Raw genomic sequence first — 17,422 nt, 5'->3', positions numbered from 1 at the left:
TTCTGTAAAAGTCTATACATATTTGTGGTACAGTTCCAAGAAAAATTATTTAATACGATACTACACAATCATGAAGAAAACATTGGATGACTATAGGCACCAGAGGCTCAAGAAAGAAAATAGGATATATAAAAAAACCAGATGAGCAATGACTTAGAAATACTTTCATATCACAAGCAGTATTCGAACACATTACGACATTCCAAATGGTAAATCATGTTTGTGTGAAAAGAAGAAAGAAAAGAAGCATATTTTTCATAAGGTGAATCAAATCTTCAAAAATAATAAAGAACTGTGATTAGCCTATGATTTCAGTTGCTCATGAAATTGTAGTTAAGGTACATTTTAGCTTTTGCAAGAACCACAGGTGCATACTAGGGTAACCAACTCTTCCGTATTTTCCAGGATCTCCCACAACATAGCAATTTTTATTTAATGATCCCTATTTCTTCCATATATTTTGCCAGTGATCACTGTTACAAATATTAATCACACAAAGCACTAAGGATAATTCAAATTTCCTGACTGACAGATCTCAAAAAGTTTTTGTATGATAACTGATACTACTGTCAATATATAAACTTTTTTGCTGTTTGTGCTTCTACAGATAGATGGTTGTGTTCATGAGAATGCAAGGAATGGGGAAAGAATGACATAGCGTACATGTCTAGAGGGGTTGTGAGAGGAGAATGTTTACTATTCCTTTGTCAGTACTCTGTGAGTGCACTAGCCTTGTTCCCATAAGCAGCAACAGTATGAGTGCTGTGAGCATTGTGAAAACAAGAACAACAGAAGAAAACTGCATTAAATTTTTTAAAGATTTAAAACACAAACTGATGTGCCCAACCTTAGTAAATCACAAGTTTGTTTTAAGCATCCCAGGAACAAGTGCTCACACAGAAAGTTTTTTTCTGGTATGAACAATATGTGGACTGATCATAGAAACAGCAGCAGCTTGTAACTGATAAGTCAGATGTTATGACTGAAATAGGTTTTGATTGTAATAGCAAAGAACTTAAAAACAGCAGAGTTTTGCAGCTTCTGTAGTAGGGTACACATTATTTATATATTGATGTATGAGCCTAAAGGACCACACGAGGTACAATTCATTAATGTTGCTTTTGATGTTTATTCTTCCTTTGTGTCCAAATTTGTTTTTTCATCCTTTCAGAATGAAGTCTTTCTCTTGCATCACAACATGGTGTCTCTTGTCAAAAATAGACAACATACACAAAAAAAAAAAAAAACACACACACACACACACACACACACACACACACACACACACACACATTCATGCAAACACAACTCACACACACATGACCACAGTCTCTGGCTGTTGAAGCCAGACTGCGAGCAGCAATGCGTGATGGTAGAGGCAATCAGGAGGTGAGGGTAATGAGGCGGTTGGGGTGAGGAGGGAGAGGGATAGCAGGATAGAGGTGGGAGGGGGGGGGGGGCAGTAAAGCGCTGCTTGTGGGAGCATATGTGGGCAAGGTGGAGGAATGTGGGGCACCTAGGTGCACTTGGGAGGTTATATGGAGCGTGGGGGAGGCAGTGGGGGGGGGGGGGGGGGGGGCGCAAGCAGGTGGATGGGGGAGTACAGTAAAAAATAAGAAAGTAAAGAGATTGCTGGAATGGGAACAGGAAATGGGCTAAATGGGCAAGGACAATGACTAACAAAGGTTGAAACCAGGAGGGTTACAGGAACGTAGGACATATTGCAGGGAGAGTTCCCTCCAGTGCAATTCAGAAAAGCTGGCATTAGTGGGAAGTACTCACACTTCAGAGGCTGTGAAGCAGTCATTGAAATGAAGAACATTGTGTTGGTCGGCATGCTCAGCAACAGGCTGGTCCAGCTGTTTCTTGGCCACAGTTTGTCGATGTCCATTCATGCAGGCGATGATGATGATGATTGGTTTGTGGGATGTTCAACTTCTTCTTAGTCATCAGTGTCTTTACGAAGTTCCAATTTTTACATAGTCCATGTTTTTTTTTACAGTCTAAGTTTTTTTTCCCACCCCACAGTCCAGGTTTTTTTACTAAGTCCAATCTAGCGACTGTCACAAATGATGATGAAGATGATGAAATGATGAGGACAACACAAACGCCCAGTACCCATGCGGAGAAAAATCCCCAACCCCACCGGGAATCGAACCCGGGACCCCGTGATCCAGAGGCAGCAACGCTAGCTACTAGACCAAGAGATGCGTACCCATTCAAGCGGACAAACAGCTTGTTGGTTGACATGCCCACGTAGAATGCTGCATAGTGGTTGCAGCTTAGCTTGTAGATTATGTGACTGGTTTCACAGGCAGCCTGCCTTTGATGGGATAGGTGATGCTTGTGACCGCCTGGAGTTGGTGGTGGTGGTGGGAGGATCTATGGGACAGGTCTTGCATCTAGGTCTATTACAGGGATATGAGCCATGAGGTAAGGGGTTGAGAGCAGGGGTTATGTACAGATGGACGAGGATATTGTGTAGGTTTGGTGGGCAGAAGAATACCACTGCGGGACAGGTGGAAAGGATAGTGAGTGGGACATTCCTCATTTCAGAGCACGGTGAGAGGTAGTCGATATCCTGGTGGAGAATTTGATTCAATTGTTCCAGTCCTAGTTATGAGGAGAATGCTCCGATGTGAGCACACGGTAGGACTTTAGGAGGTGGTGTGAGACTGGAGAGATAAGGCATGGGACATCTGTTTTTGTACAAAACTGGAAGGGTAATTACAGTATGTGAAGGCCTCAGTGAAACCCTCGGTATATTTGGAAAGGTACTGTTCGTCACTACAGATGTGAAGGCCATGAGTAGCTAGGCTCTATGGAAGGGTCTGCTTGGTAAGGAATAGGTGGCAGCTGTGAAAGTGGAAGTGTTGCTGGTGGCTGTTAGTGGAATCACTGATGCAGCCATTTTTGAGGTGGAGGTCAACATTGAGGAAGGTGGCTTGTTGGGTCAAGTGGGACCAGATGAAGTGAATAGGGGAGAAGTTTCTGGAGGAATGTGGATAGGGTGGTTGGTATCATTTATATTGGAGGGTAGGTTGTGGGTAATACACTGAAGGTGAGGGTGTATGAGAGCAAAGATTCTCTCAATGGGGCACAGTAACCAGCCACAATGGGGCATCCAGGGTGGTTGGGTTTAGGGACTTTAGGAAGCATGCGGAAGGTAGGAGTGTGGAGAGCGGTTGGGGTAAGGAAAAAGATGGACTCCCAGGAGAGGTTCTGGAATGGTCCTGAGAATCTGAGGAGAGAATGGAGATCCTGCTGGATTTCTAGAATGGGGTCACTATGGCAGGGTTTATACGTGGACGAATGTGACAGCTGGTGGAGTCCTTCTACCAGGTAATCCTTGCAGTTAAAAACACCTACTGTGGAGCTAGGATTATAAGGTCGAAATCAGTTTTTAGGTGGTGGACTGCGGTTCTTTTTGTGGATGTAAGGTTAGTTTGCATGATGAGGGATACCAACCATTTCCTCCACTGACTCTCTACAGTTCCTGTTCCTTTACCACATCACGTCACTACTGATGCCACCTCTCATTACACGAACATCCTTAATTCCTATGGCCTTACCTCTACTGAACACTACCTTTCCCAATATCGAACAGATTCCAAACCACCAATCTCCTTTCTAGACACCATATCATAACCCCCAATTACTTCTTTGAAGACATTACTTACAAAAAAATCCAGGTTACGGCTATAGGCACCCACATATCACCATTCCATGCTAACCTATTCATGGGCCAACTAGAGGAATCCTTCCTGAACACCTAGAATCGCAAACCCCTCACCTGGTTCAGATGCATTGTCAACATCTTAATAATCTGAATCAAGGATGAGTACTCCCTATCCATATTCCTCCAGAACCTCAACACCTCCCCCACTCACTTCACCTGATCCCACTCAACCCAACAAGCCACCTTCCTTGGTACTGACCTCCACCTCAAAGACATCTACATCAGTATCTCTGTCCATATCAAACCAACCAACCACCAGCAATACCTCCACTTCAACAGCTGCCACACATTCCATACCGAGAAGTCCCTTCCATAGAGCCTATCCACCCATGGCTGTCACCTCTGTAGAGACAAGTGATCCCTCTCAAAATATACTGAGAATCTCACTGAGGTCTTCACAGACTGTAACTACCCTCCCAAGCTTGTACTGAAACAAATCTTCCATGCTTTATCTCTCCAGTCACCCACCACCTTGCAAAGTCCCACTGTCTGGCCACAGAGGAGCATTCCCATCGTGACTCAGTACCTCCCAAGAATGGAGCAACTGAGTCAAATTCTCCACTAGGGTTTCGACTACCTCTCATCATGCCCTGAAACAAGGATTATCCCACTCACTATCCTTGCCACCCCTCCCACACCTGGCATTCTGCCACTTACTGAACCTACACAATATCCTCGTCCATACCTACACAACCCCTGCTCCCAACCCCTTACCTCATGGCTCATATCCCTGTCCCTGTAATAGACACATAGGCAAACCTATCCTGTACCTCCTCCCACCACTATCTACTCCACTCCGAACACAAGCATCACCTATCCCAACAAAGGCATGCCCCTGTGAAATCAGTCACATGATCTACAAGCTAAGCTGAAACCATATACTGTACTCTACATGGGCATCACAACCAATAATCTGTCTGTCCATATGAATGGCCACTGACAAACTGTGGCCAAGAAACACCTAGACTATGCCGTTGCCAAGCAGGCTGCCCAACACGACGTTTTTGATTTCAATGATTGCGTCATAGCCTCTGCCATCTAGATCCTTCTCAACAACACCAGCTTTTCTGAACTGCGCAGGTCGTAACCCTCCCTGCTACATATCCTATGTTCCTGTAACCCTCCTGCCTCAGTTTTTGTAAGTCACTGTCCTCACCCATCTAGCCACTTCCCTGTTCCCATTTCACTACTACTCAGACCTCTATTCCACCAATGCACCCTCAGTCCTTTTACTTCCTCTTTTTCGCTACCCACCCCACCCTCCCACCATTCATCTAACCTCCCAAGTGCACCTAGCTGCCTACCCTCCTCTACCTCATCCCCGTACGCTTCCACATCTCCCACTCCTATCCCACTATCCCTCCCTATCCCCGCCCCAGCCTCTTCCTTACTGCCATCACCCAGTTGCCTCTTACAGCATGTGCTGCTGCTCACAGTCTGGCTTCAATAGCCAGAGACTATGGTCGTGTGTGTGGATTGCATTATTGTGTGTGTGTGTGTGTGTGTGTGTGTGTGTGTGTGTGTGTGTGTGTGTGTGTGTGTGTGTGTGGTCTATTTTTGATGGAGGCCTTGTTGGCCAAAAGCTCACTTTCTGACAGTCTTTATGTTGTGCCTATCTGTGACAACATCTCTGATATATGGTGAGAAACAACTACCCTTTTCATAATGTTGTTACATAATACATATGTGAAATTTATTACATTTTATTTTGATTATATTTGTGTATTATATGCCATAAAATGTAATTTGTTTTCTTTAGATTATGTTAGATTCTTCATTTATTGCAACTAAGTCTCCCTTAAACCCCCCTCAAAATTATTGTCAGATGTTTGTCATCTCCCTTAAAACCATAATCAGATGTAGGTCATCCTATTGTACACAGATTGTGAATGCACAGAATTAGAGCAGGCTACAATACTGAAGTTCATAATACACTGAATGCAAGCTACCAAAGTAAGCTTTTGGATTCCACTTTCGATGTGACAGGACAATATCTTTTTAGTGAAGGCAGCACCACTCAGTGCTGTATAAGATCCTGAGAATAAAAATTTAAGGAAGCCTTTCATCTGAGTCAGTCCAAGGGACGTAAAATATTCCATTAACTGGTTATTCAGTAAGGTGACTACATAAAATTTCACTTTTATAAGTGTTTGTTTTCAGGGATAGCATGTAGTTACGTGACAACATGTTTTCTATAAGCCATATGCTGATGTTACTACTCTTTACTGAAAGAAGGAAAGAGACCAAATGTTGAAAAGCTATTGGCAAACAGCCTGCTCTTCTTGTGAAAAGGTGGATTATTAAACCTATTGTTCCCATCAACAGTGTCTTGCATTCTCCTTACTGCATACGATAATGTAGAATGATTTTAAATATTGTTCACAACATTGGCACACAATCTGGTGATCTGGAACTTATACACTATGTATCTGCCTCTTGCCGGCCAACGCCTGTTGATAAAAATTTCCTTAATACCAGCCTTTCCATTGGATAAAGCTGTCAAAAGTGCTGGTAGGCATCAGGGATTTTCTTACGTGGACTCGACTGTAGGAGTGACTTAGTACTGAAGACTAAATGTATTAAAATACATGGAGTTATTAGCAAACAAGTAGTAAATTGAAATGTCATGCATGATGTAATAGTTTTTCTTGCATGTCATTGTTTATGTTATGATATCTCCTGTACTAAGATAGGTAGGTGGGTTTTATCCACACAGGGATTATTATGAGAGAGTAAGGAGTATGTGTAACAAGTTTGGTTGAAATCGGTTGAGTGGTTTAGGAGATGTGCGAAAAATACACACACACACACACAGACACACACACACACACACACACACACACACACACACACACACGCACGCACACATTTTCTAATATGACAGATATTTATAATATGTATTACATTTTTCTCAGAATGAAATGCCTGCTCAGAATAAAAATTCTGCCAAAAGATACTTACACATGCCTCTATAAACCATGTATCTTTCAATGTGTTGGCATTATAATAGCAATCTGGACATATTTCAATTTCTGCCATCTCTTGTTTACAAACTTTAAGTATATACTTTGCTGAAGATGTTAGCTTGGTATGCTCTGCAACAAAAACAAAATATTTGCTATTGTATGCTGATCTTTACTAGCATAATGTTTTAATAGCAATAGGAACTTTAAAAATATTGGAAACAATAAATGAATTTTAAACATTCACATTAAAGAAGAATATTTAGAGGGTGCTTTTGGAAGTAGCCACACATTCTCTCTTCTTCTTCTTCCTCTTCTTCTTCTTCTTCTTCTTCTTCTTTTTAAAATGAAATGAAAAGAAATCAGAGAAAAGGAAAATCTCAGTATTAAAAAGGAATAGAAGGCAAACACATTCAGTGTCCTTTGACACGAAAGAGTCAGACAACCATGCTCCTGTAAGAATCACAAGTCAGCTCATAAAGAAATAACTGTGCAGTAGATGACTTCTCTTTGACAATAACAAAAAACAGGTATGGCGTCCCAGTTGCTACAGGTTCAAACACGAACTTTTGCTGACAAAGTTATGGCCACAGAGTATTCTATCGAGAACAATCAGTTGCACAACTGTAGAGGGAGAAAAACCATCATGACAGATGACACTGACAGATAACAAGTTTGTATTAAAATGAGGTATTTCTGTACAATTATTAGCAAATTAGTAATATCCTAACAATAAGAAATCAAAACCTCACAGTAAAACATTCTCTATTCACATAGGTGGAACAGTTATGATATCAAAGTATAAATAGCCAATACATATACCAAGAAGAGATGAAACTGAGATAATATTTACCGTAAGAAATAAGATTACTGAGAAATCTTGTACCTTGATGAAAAATAGAAGAAAATTAAATGTAAAAGCTCTTAAAGCACAATATGAATCAAATGGTGAATAAAAAATTATTCATATCTAAATCTTACATATTTATTTAATTTAACTGCTGCAGTAGCGCGGCCCTGATCAGTAACGCAATGAGTAAGAAAGCATTTCTCCTACACTCCTCTGTGGGTCTTAAGTGTCTCAAAAAATCTTCAGAAACAGCCCGAATCCACAGGCAGAAAAGAAACTTCACAGAAATTATTCCCTTGTATACTGATAATGCAGTATTCGTCACACATGTTGTTTCTGGAGACTGAGTGAGGTTTGCCTTGTTTTTTATCTTTACTCAGTATATTTTCAGTAATACACTGCAAGTTTCTTCAATAAATAGGCAATGGATATACTGAAGAAACTACCCACATTATTGTGACAAGAACTATTTACTACACAATCAATTACATTGTGACTTCAACAGCATATATTTTCAATGAGTTTTTAACTCGCATCGCAAAGATAGGCTTCTACTAACTAAGCAGCTATAGATGGAAACACACACAAAGAAATAAAGTTCTTAACTTTCAGAAGCAGAGCCTCCTTACTCTGGTGGACAGGAGACCAAGGTTCGATAAATCAAGAATGGTAAAGTTCAGTGATACATGAAAAGTAACAGGAAATGTCACCCACGAACCTGGTCACAGGAAATGTATCGATAGGGGAAAAAAAAAAAAAAAAAAAAAAAAAAAAAAAAAAAAAAAAAAAAAAAAAAAAAACGAATTGCTGGTATCAGAGATTTGAAAGCTAAAAAACCTAGAAACCAAGCTCAAACACACACACACACACACACACACACACACACACACGCACGCACGTGTGTGTGGCCGTCAAAAACAGCCTGAAATGTTTGTAAGGACATTGCAGCACAGGCTGTGCTGAGAAATAATTGTTATGAAAAAGAATTTGGTATGTTGCGCCTTTTGTGAATTATTCAGTACTTAAGTTAGCCAAACATGTCATTGCACATGCAAACTCAAGCACTTTCACATGCTAAAATGAGCTAATGCATGGACACCCTTGGGTCCATGAGTTACTACTTCTTCAACTGGCCATTACCAGTTAAAATGTGCCTTTTCAGAAGTGATAAAGTTAAGCTAGGTGAACAAAAACTATGTTTGTTCAGTTTGAGGAAACCAAACAAAGAACAATTTTGGCGACACTGTCTCTGGCAGTCAGCTTGAGTTTGTGTGTGCAACAATCTGACTGGCTAACATTAATAGCAAATAACTCTGAAATGGTGCAACATATCAATTTTTATTCTTAACAATTATTTCCCAGCACAACATCCCTGCAACACCCTTACAAGTTTTTCAGACTCTTTTTGAACTCCCTGTATATAAAGGCTGAATGCTATCTGTACTGAAAAAGCCAAAAATACCTGAAGGTTAATTCTTTAGACTTTTTTCCCCACCAATTATGTCACAGTTATTGAATTTACAGTTTTTTGGGAAAAAGTCTAAAACTCAAAATTTATTTGTACAATACCTTTGATTTTCCTTATTCCGTTGTCTTACGGGTGGGGGATAGGGAGCAATGAAGTATCCTACCAACAAGTTATTTGTGGGAGTTTTATTCGTCACAACTGCCTGTCTCATTAACCACAGTGTTTCAAGTTACTGATATCTTGATATTTCCTGGCAGATTAAAGTTAAGGACTTGAATCCGGGAGCTTTGCCTTTCGTGAGAGAGTGCCTGACTGACTCAGCTATTCAAGCATGACTCACAACCCACATTCACAGCTTTTATTCTGCTAGCACCTCATTTCCTACCTTCCAAACTTCACAGAAGTTCACCTGGAAACTTTGCAGGATAAGCACACATGGAAGAAAGAATAATGTGGAGACTAAGCTTGGCCAAAGCCTGGTGGACTGTTTGCAGAATTTCTCATCATCATTGAGGACTGACATGTGTTATACAAACTTCTGTGCAGTTTATGGGCACAGTGTTTCTCGTATGCAGCTTTATGTTTTGCTCTAAGAAAGAGTATTTGTTGCACTGGTCATTCACAGAAAATCCAAATAATGTGCCACAGTATTTAGGTTCAAACCTCAGCCTGGAACACTGACTTAACTTGTAACATTTAACTAAAAAAAATGAAAAATGTCATATAATTCTTGATTTATGATATAACATCTCCTTTTCACTAATGTCTGTAAGATGGTATTTTTGATTTCCTAAAACTTGATGTTGTGTATGACTTCATACACAATGGTAAGGAGAGATGGGCTACATGGCGGCGTGGCAACTGGTGTCGCAGGACAGCTGGACAGGAGTGGAAATGATTGGCAGACAAGTTAACACAATAAACAGAAGATTTACTTAATTTGTATTTCTCCAAGCATACGAAGACTCATTACAAATAATACAGCAGGAAGTAGAGTCGAGCTCTCAATGTCAACAAGAAAGTTGATCCCTAAAGTAAGCACAAACAAAGGTCTCGTTTGAAGGAGTTCCAAGTGTGTGTGGGCTGCTGGCTGCTGCTCACTGCTGCCAGCTGTCCCACATTGTGGTGGCAGAGGGAGCCTCTGGAGTCGTGGCTCAGTGAGCTTGCACCACTGGGTCCACTGGATCCCGCATGACAGAAAGTTGCAATTCCATTGCCAACTGTGACACATGTGGGGTGGTATCGATAAATGATACCATACTTGATTACTTTTGATGTAATTGTATTCCTTGTTTTTAAAGTTGGATGGGGACTAATGAGCTGAAGTATATGTTCTTACTGGCAATATATTAGTCAATTCGTTGTAATATAATTGATAAACTACCAAAACTACTTCTGGAGCACATTGTGTGTGCACTGGGGGAGGGAGGGGGGAGGGGAGGGGTTTCACATGCATTTTGCACACTCGCAGACACTGACAAAGTGTGAGCTCCTATATTCCACAAATTCACACATTCTTTTATGTGCCTATCTAATAAGCAGTACTTCATCTGTACAGTGAGTGACTGTCTTTTCTCACCTATATTTTGTACTCTGTCCAATACTGAAACAAATGACCAAATATCCTATCCCCAAATTGTCTGTCTGAGTAGAGAAGTTGCTTTTGCTGGTTTGAATGAGGGTAGAAAATAATTTAAGAATAAGAAACACTATTCAGAAAGAATAAAAACAGTCACATTTGTAACACATCTGCTATACACTGCAATTAGGTGTACCTGCACTACAGACACAATCGGCACTTTGCCGTATCATAGGTCCCCTCTGGTCTCACAACACAGTATGGATTATATACAAATAGAGAGACTGATCACAACACATCAGCATGTTAACAAGTTAGTGTCCAGAAGACTCCAGAAGAAGGAGCAGCACTCAAATTGCCTTCCGCAGCATTACCTTGCATCCAGTGATCATGTGTTCACGGCATGCCAATCAAGTATCTGTCTGCTGAATCTATACATAAATGGCCACCTGGCCACAGAACAGGCTGTTCCAACAGCAGTACCAAATATGGAGGATTACAGCACCACCGCAACAAACACCCCCACATTGGTACACGAGCCATGCCTCCACAAACACTGCGGTCACAAGACAGTATACATTGGATGGACTTAGGCTAGGCGCGCACAGGCGATTTTTCAGTCGGCACGACTTAACAATCGCTGTCACGGAAGTACATTGTAGTACATTGTGGTGCGCACACAGCGTCAAGAAAATCGCAAATACTCTCAGTACCAGCATGGATTTCATCAAAACAGCTTGTTTGGTGGCGCTTTTACTACGAAGAAGAGCGAGAAAACAGCGAAAATGTCATTACTGGGTGCATCCAATTGTAAGTCAAAGACTAGTGAAAGGGCAGTTTTACAAATTACACAAAGAGTTACAAAAATCACCCAAATAAATTCTTTCAATATTATCGAATGATTAAGAATAGTTTTGATACACTGCTTCAGACAGTAGGGCCGAATATAACAAAACAAGATACGACATGGAGGAAGTGTATACCACCCGAGGAGCGCTCATCAGTGACTTTGAGGTGAGCGCACATTATTTCACTCAACAGTTTTTATTGTTCTTTTACATTATTGATTAGATACATCAAGAGAATCATTTCATTCAACAATTGTTGTTGCCATTTTACAATACTGATCAGATACATCAAGAAAATCGCTACTGCAAGTCGAAACTGGCGAACTTGTTTCATGAGAAAACTGCAAAACCATGTTGCGCATAGAGGTTTCTGTGGTCTTGTTGTGGTTGTCAGCAAAGGGGCACATGAACAAATTTTATGGAGGTTCCGTTTCATTTAGGACATTTGAAGAATACGGCTGAATGAATGAAGATGCTGGATAATAAGTTGCTTGAGTGGTGTTATAAGTCGCTTGAGTTGTGTTATAACACATGTTCAGATGCTGTGGAAAAATCGGTGAAAGCTGATAATATCTGGCATTCCTCATCACATTCAGTATTTCTATTTTCGCGTAATGTTTCTGTTCTTCGTTTAACTTCACCAGCATGGGGACAAGCATTAATGCAAAATTCTTATCCTCGTTAACTTCTTCTTTTTGTCTGTCTTAATATATTTAATAGAGATTCCTCACAGGACGTAACCTTCTTGGCTTCTCTTTTCGTAGGATGTCATACTTTTGTGCTCTGTGCAGTATCGTTGTTTTGTGAAGACAAACTGGGGGGAGAACCTACTTCCTTGTTCCCTGTGCTACTGGGCATAATTTCGATGTTGCTGGTGGTCGGTCTGTCTTCCATTTGAGGGAGCAGAAATAACACTGCATCGAAGTATAGATATTTCCTCCATTTTCTTGCAGTCTCGCCAGACGAAGATTTTTTCTGTGATGCCAGTTCTCTTGCGAAGAAGTCCTTCAGATTTTTCCACTTCCTTTGAATTTCTTTACCTGTCATAAATGAAATTATCACTGTATATAATTTATTGTAAGTATTTGCCTTAATACTTCTATGAATAAATATTAATGCTGTTACTGAATATTATTCCCAATTGGAAATAGCTTTTGCTCATTACACTACGAATATCTACTGGCAGCCACTACAATCAGTGAAATTGTGAAGGATACATGCGAGCAGTTGTGGCAATGTCTACGGCCTATTCATATGGCAGATAAAACTGAAGATGATTGGAAGATTATTGCCAAACAGTTTTTAGACAGAACTGACTTTCCAAATTGAATTGGTGCAGTGGACGCGAAACATGTGAGACTGAAGAAGCCTGCTGCCAGTGGTTCAGAGTTTTATAATTACAAGAATTAGTTTTTGACAATACTTTCGGCCGTAGTGGATGCTGACTATTGTTTCACTGTGATAGACGTGGGCTCGTACGGAACCAATGGGGATTCTAATGTGTTCAAGAAATCCAACTTCTATCAAAAACTGAAATCTAATCAGTTAAAGATTCCAAATCCTCAAAAATTACCACACGACGAGGAAGGAGAGCCTCCACCTTTTAATTTTGTAGAAGATGAAGCATTTGCACTGTCTAGACATTTTCTGCGGCCGTACTTGAAGAAAAACCTGACAATGAAACAGCGTGTTTTTAATTATAGACATTGTCGTGCTTGTATAATGGTGGAATGTACTTTGGAGATTTTGGCTAACAAATGGAGAATATTTCATTGACCTATGGATGTGGATGTTGGTTTTTCAGACATAATCATAAAAGCATGTTGTAGTCTGCATAATTTCGTGACACGAAATAACGGTGTACGAACTGAGGACGAGTCGTACGAATGCCTTCTGCAAGGCTGTGAGCCTGTAGGAATAAGAGCTGATGCGTGTGGTATGCAGATAAGGGATTATTTTGCAAACTACTTTGTGACTCCACAAGGATCAGTATCTTGGCAATATGAAAAAATTTAAATTGTTGTAACTGTGATGTCTACATGAATGAATAAAATAAGTGAACCATAAAATACCTTTGTTAGTCTTTTCTGGTCCAGGCAGTTCAGTCCAGTTCCGAATTAGGCTGCAGCATACTTCTCCCCATAGTTTCTCTTTCAAATTGCAATCACTGTATTCTTTTAATTTCCTGTTGTAGAGAGCTGGTCGCTTTTCTACTTCTGCAATTAGTCTTTCTGAATTGACAACACAACTTACAATGTCATCCGTAGTGCAACTCCCGTTATCAGACATGCTGCTAGCGCACTGAACTTGTGTGTATGCAACACAGAGCGAGAGCGACTGACTGAGAAATTGCGTCGCTAGTGCGCACGGGCCCATGCCAGTGCCTGTGAATCATTCAACACCTGCAACAATCGCATCGCACGTGAAATAGGGCCGGTTGCATCTTTCAAATCGCCGCTACTTTTTTGTCGCACGTGCGCGCGCTCCTATTCGAGCCACTGTGTTTCATTCTTGCGACAAATAAATCGCGCGACGGAAAATCGCCAGTGCCCGCCTAGCCTTAGACTTGTGTCAAGCAATTACATTCAGAGAGCATACTATTCAGACTTCAAGTGTTATTCATCACAACACACGAACTAATAACCTCAGTGACTTTAATTTTCTTGTGACTCCTTATTCTGGAAGACTGCAGACAGAGAGATAGAGAGAGAGAGAGAGAGAGAGAGAGAGAGAGAGAGAGTGAAAGTATCACACAGCCCACCGTTGTTGCAGGCAATCTCAAGGTATTACTCTCATAAAAGAATGCCTGTAGTGAAAGTAGGCCTGTCTTTGAATATGATTTAAACTGTTTGAACATTTTACGCCACAGTTTGGGAAATATTGGGTTCTGTTCGATCTTCTGATTGGTCTGTGATCTAGTTATTTTTGTTGGTGCTATGAAAATATCCTATCTTAGTGTTATTAAGGCACTATTACTTTTAATAATAAAAATAACTGTGAAACATGGATTGAAGTATCTTCTAGGGTACAAGTCTTGTGTAAGAACAGCACTAATAAATAAATAAAAGACTGCAGTTACAATTCTACTCAAATCTCAAGCTTCCGCTCATCCTGTGACCTAGTGTGGACTGATGGTACTTTTCCAATACGGGTGTTGTCGCTGTAATTCATTCTTGCAACAACAATTACAATCATCTCATTATGACACATTTCATTTGCCTGGCATTTGCTGAATGTTGCCTTATTGTTTTCAAAGCGATTTAAATTTGGTAAAATTTTAACTGTTATTCTAATATGTGAATGCAAGGAGTGAATTGCTCATATGCAACATGCAACCTACTTGGTAAATCAATATTGCTTCCCTTAAACAAAATAAGATGACATATTTTTCTAGTACTATTTTCTGGAGGACAACAATCTCATCTTTGTCTGTCAGCATATATGTTTATATGTCCGTAATACTGGTACTCTATGATAACTCTATTGTAAATCTGATCAAATACAATAAGAGTTGGTGCAATGGTACAATTTAATGCTACTTCCCTCCAGTGTTTCACGAAATTGTCAAATTTTAAGTAGAGTGACATTCTGGAGCTACGGGAGATGGCAGTTATGTATGCGTGAGATATGCTTGCTTGTTTGCTTGTGTGTGTGTGTGTGTGTGTGTGTGTGTGTGTGTGTGTGTGTGTGTGGGCGTGTGCGCGTGCCTTCTGATGACAGCACCTGTCTGCAACTTAACATGTTTACATTACAATTTACAGTAAGTAACAACCTACCTTTTCTTTACACTGTTCATTTTCTGGAAGTAATTGTTTTGAGAGTATCCTTATATGGGAGTGAAACATGGATGACAAAGCCTGCTGCCAAGAAGAGAATAGATACTTTTGAACTGCTGAAGATTAGATGGGTTGATCAGATAACTAATGAGGAGATACTGAACTGAATTGGGGAGAAAACTTAACTATGGCACAAGTTGATCAAAAAATGGAACCGGTTGATAGAACAAACTCTGGGCATTAAGGAATATTTAATTTGATAAAATAAAATAATAATTTTGTGTAGTTCAATGGCCTGTTGCTAGTCTTTCAATTAGACACCAATTTGGCAATTTGTGTGCACCTAACCTACCACAGTTATTCAACTGGGGAAAGGGGACAAACAGTTTAATGTGGAATCTGAAGCATGCATTGTTTCTGGTGACTCCTTACATTATTTAGAGGTGAAGGTCTAATTAAAATGCAGGCTGAAAAATACGTGATTCAACCACGATCTGATTCTGCAATCTCTCAGTTTTCAGGCATGCACTTTACCGCTGGACCACAAGGTCCAAATAGAGGGAAGTGTAGGAGGTAAGTAGTGTAGGGGGGAGACGATGGCTCGAATACAGTACGGGAGTTCAAATCAATGTAGGTTGCAGCAGTTATGCAGAGATGAAGAGATAGGCATAAGATAGGCATGTTCACAGGGTTGCATCAAATCAGTCTTGGGACTGAACACCAAAACAACAAAAGAAATGTCTGTACTTCACTGTTTCTACACTAGTAAAACTCCTTTTTTTTAATCATAGCTACAAATCTAAAATATTTGCCATCTATTGCATCTTAACCTAGATAATTTCTTCTGAAGACTTTTTCTTCCTCCAGTCTATATTTCAGTTCCTCAAGAAGAGTTGATTGTGAAAGCTCAAAGTTCTTTCTTTTACATGGATGGTAACTGTCCAACTTCTAATTGATTGTTAACTGGGAAGATGATAAGAACATGAAAAAGTTGATCAAATTTTTACAGATAAAACAGACTTGTTAATGGTAAACTACAAATTATATGGACAGAAATTTGTGGTTATATGACTATAAAAACTCAGCTCGAATAAACGTACTAACGTGTATTAAACACAATACAGTCATGAAGTATCCACTTAACATCAGCTATAAATGCTTCAGTGCTGCCATATGCTTTCCTTCTGATATTATACTCAAGCTGAGAAAAGTCCATAGGATGAACTACAAATTCTCTATATCGAGAAAATTCTTTTTGGTCCACTGGCCTCCAAAATGGTTCACTCTGAAACAAAATTAAGAAGAGAAATATATGTTAATTAGATTAAGAGAGAGTAGTTATGAAAGTTATAACACAAACACTGAGGTGACAAAAGTCATGGGATAGTGATATGCACATGTACAGATGGAAGTAGTATCACGTATACTCGTGCATTGGTGGAGCAGTCATTTATGCTTAGGTGATTCACGTGGAAAGGTTCCTGATGGGATTATGGCCGCATGACAGGAATTGACAGGAATTAACAGACTTTGAACACGGAATGGTAGTCAGAAGCATCTGACATTCCATTTCACAAATCGTTTGGGCATTAAGTATTTCGCCATCCAAAGGGCCAAGAGTGTGCTGAGAATACCACATTTCAGGCACTACCTCTCACCCGTGGACAATGCGATGGCTGACGACCTTCACTTAACGAGCGAGAGTAGTAGTGTTCGTGTAGAATTATCAGAGCTAACAGATAAGCAATACTGCGTGAAATAACCACAGAAATCAATTAAGGACGTATGATGAACGTATCTGTTAGGACAATGTGGCAAAATTTTGTGTCAGTGGGCTGTGGCTACACAAATACTACTGCTCTCGCTCGTTAAGTGAAGGTCGTCAGCCACTGCATTGTCCATGGGTGAGAGGTAGTGCCTGAAATGTGGTATTCTTGGCACACTCTTGGCTCTTTGGATCGCGGAATACTTAATGCCCAAACAATTTCTGAAATGGAATGTCAGATGCTTCTGGCTCCAACTACTATTCCATGTTCAAAATCTGTTAATTCCTGTCATGCAGCCATAATACCATCAGGAAAGATTCGTGTGAAGTTATTCTAGGAGTGCTCTCAACATACAACCTTGAGCAATTGGTTAGAAAACCAACCCAAGATGGGAACATATTAGATATCTTGGCGACAAACAGACCTGATCTTT

The 17,422-nt window shown here is 40.2% G+C and overlaps 1 protein-coding gene across 7 annotated transcripts in view; it reads right to left on the bottom strand.

Annotated features, from left to right (window-relative positions):
• The window catches only part of LOC126162737 (protein kinase C-binding protein 1), a 288,265-nt gene that overhangs the window by 132,656 nt on the left and 138,187 nt on the right, over positions 1-17,422 (bottom strand). For all 7 annotated transcript variants that reach the window (XM_049919405.1, XM_049919404.1, XM_049919407.1 and 4 more), the window contains 2 exons: positions 16,328-16,508; positions 6,701-6,834 (listed from right to left, as the gene is read on the bottom strand). In XM_049919405.1, coding sequence (XP_049775362.1) covers positions 6,701-6,834; positions 16,328-16,508 — 315 coding nt within the window. The remainder of the gene's footprint in view (positions 1-6,700; positions 6,835-16,327; positions 16,509-17,422) is intronic.

This window comes from Schistocerca cancellata, chromosome 2, assembly GCF_023864275.1.
Source record: "Schistocerca cancellata isolate TAMUIC-IGC-003103 chromosome 2, iqSchCanc2.1, whole genome shotgun sequence".
Taxonomy (NCBI): Eukaryota; Metazoa; Arthropoda; class Insecta; order Orthoptera; family Acrididae; genus Schistocerca; species Schistocerca cancellata.
Note: the sequence above shows the minus strand (reverse complement) of the source record. Positions and strands in the feature narration are given on the sequence as shown.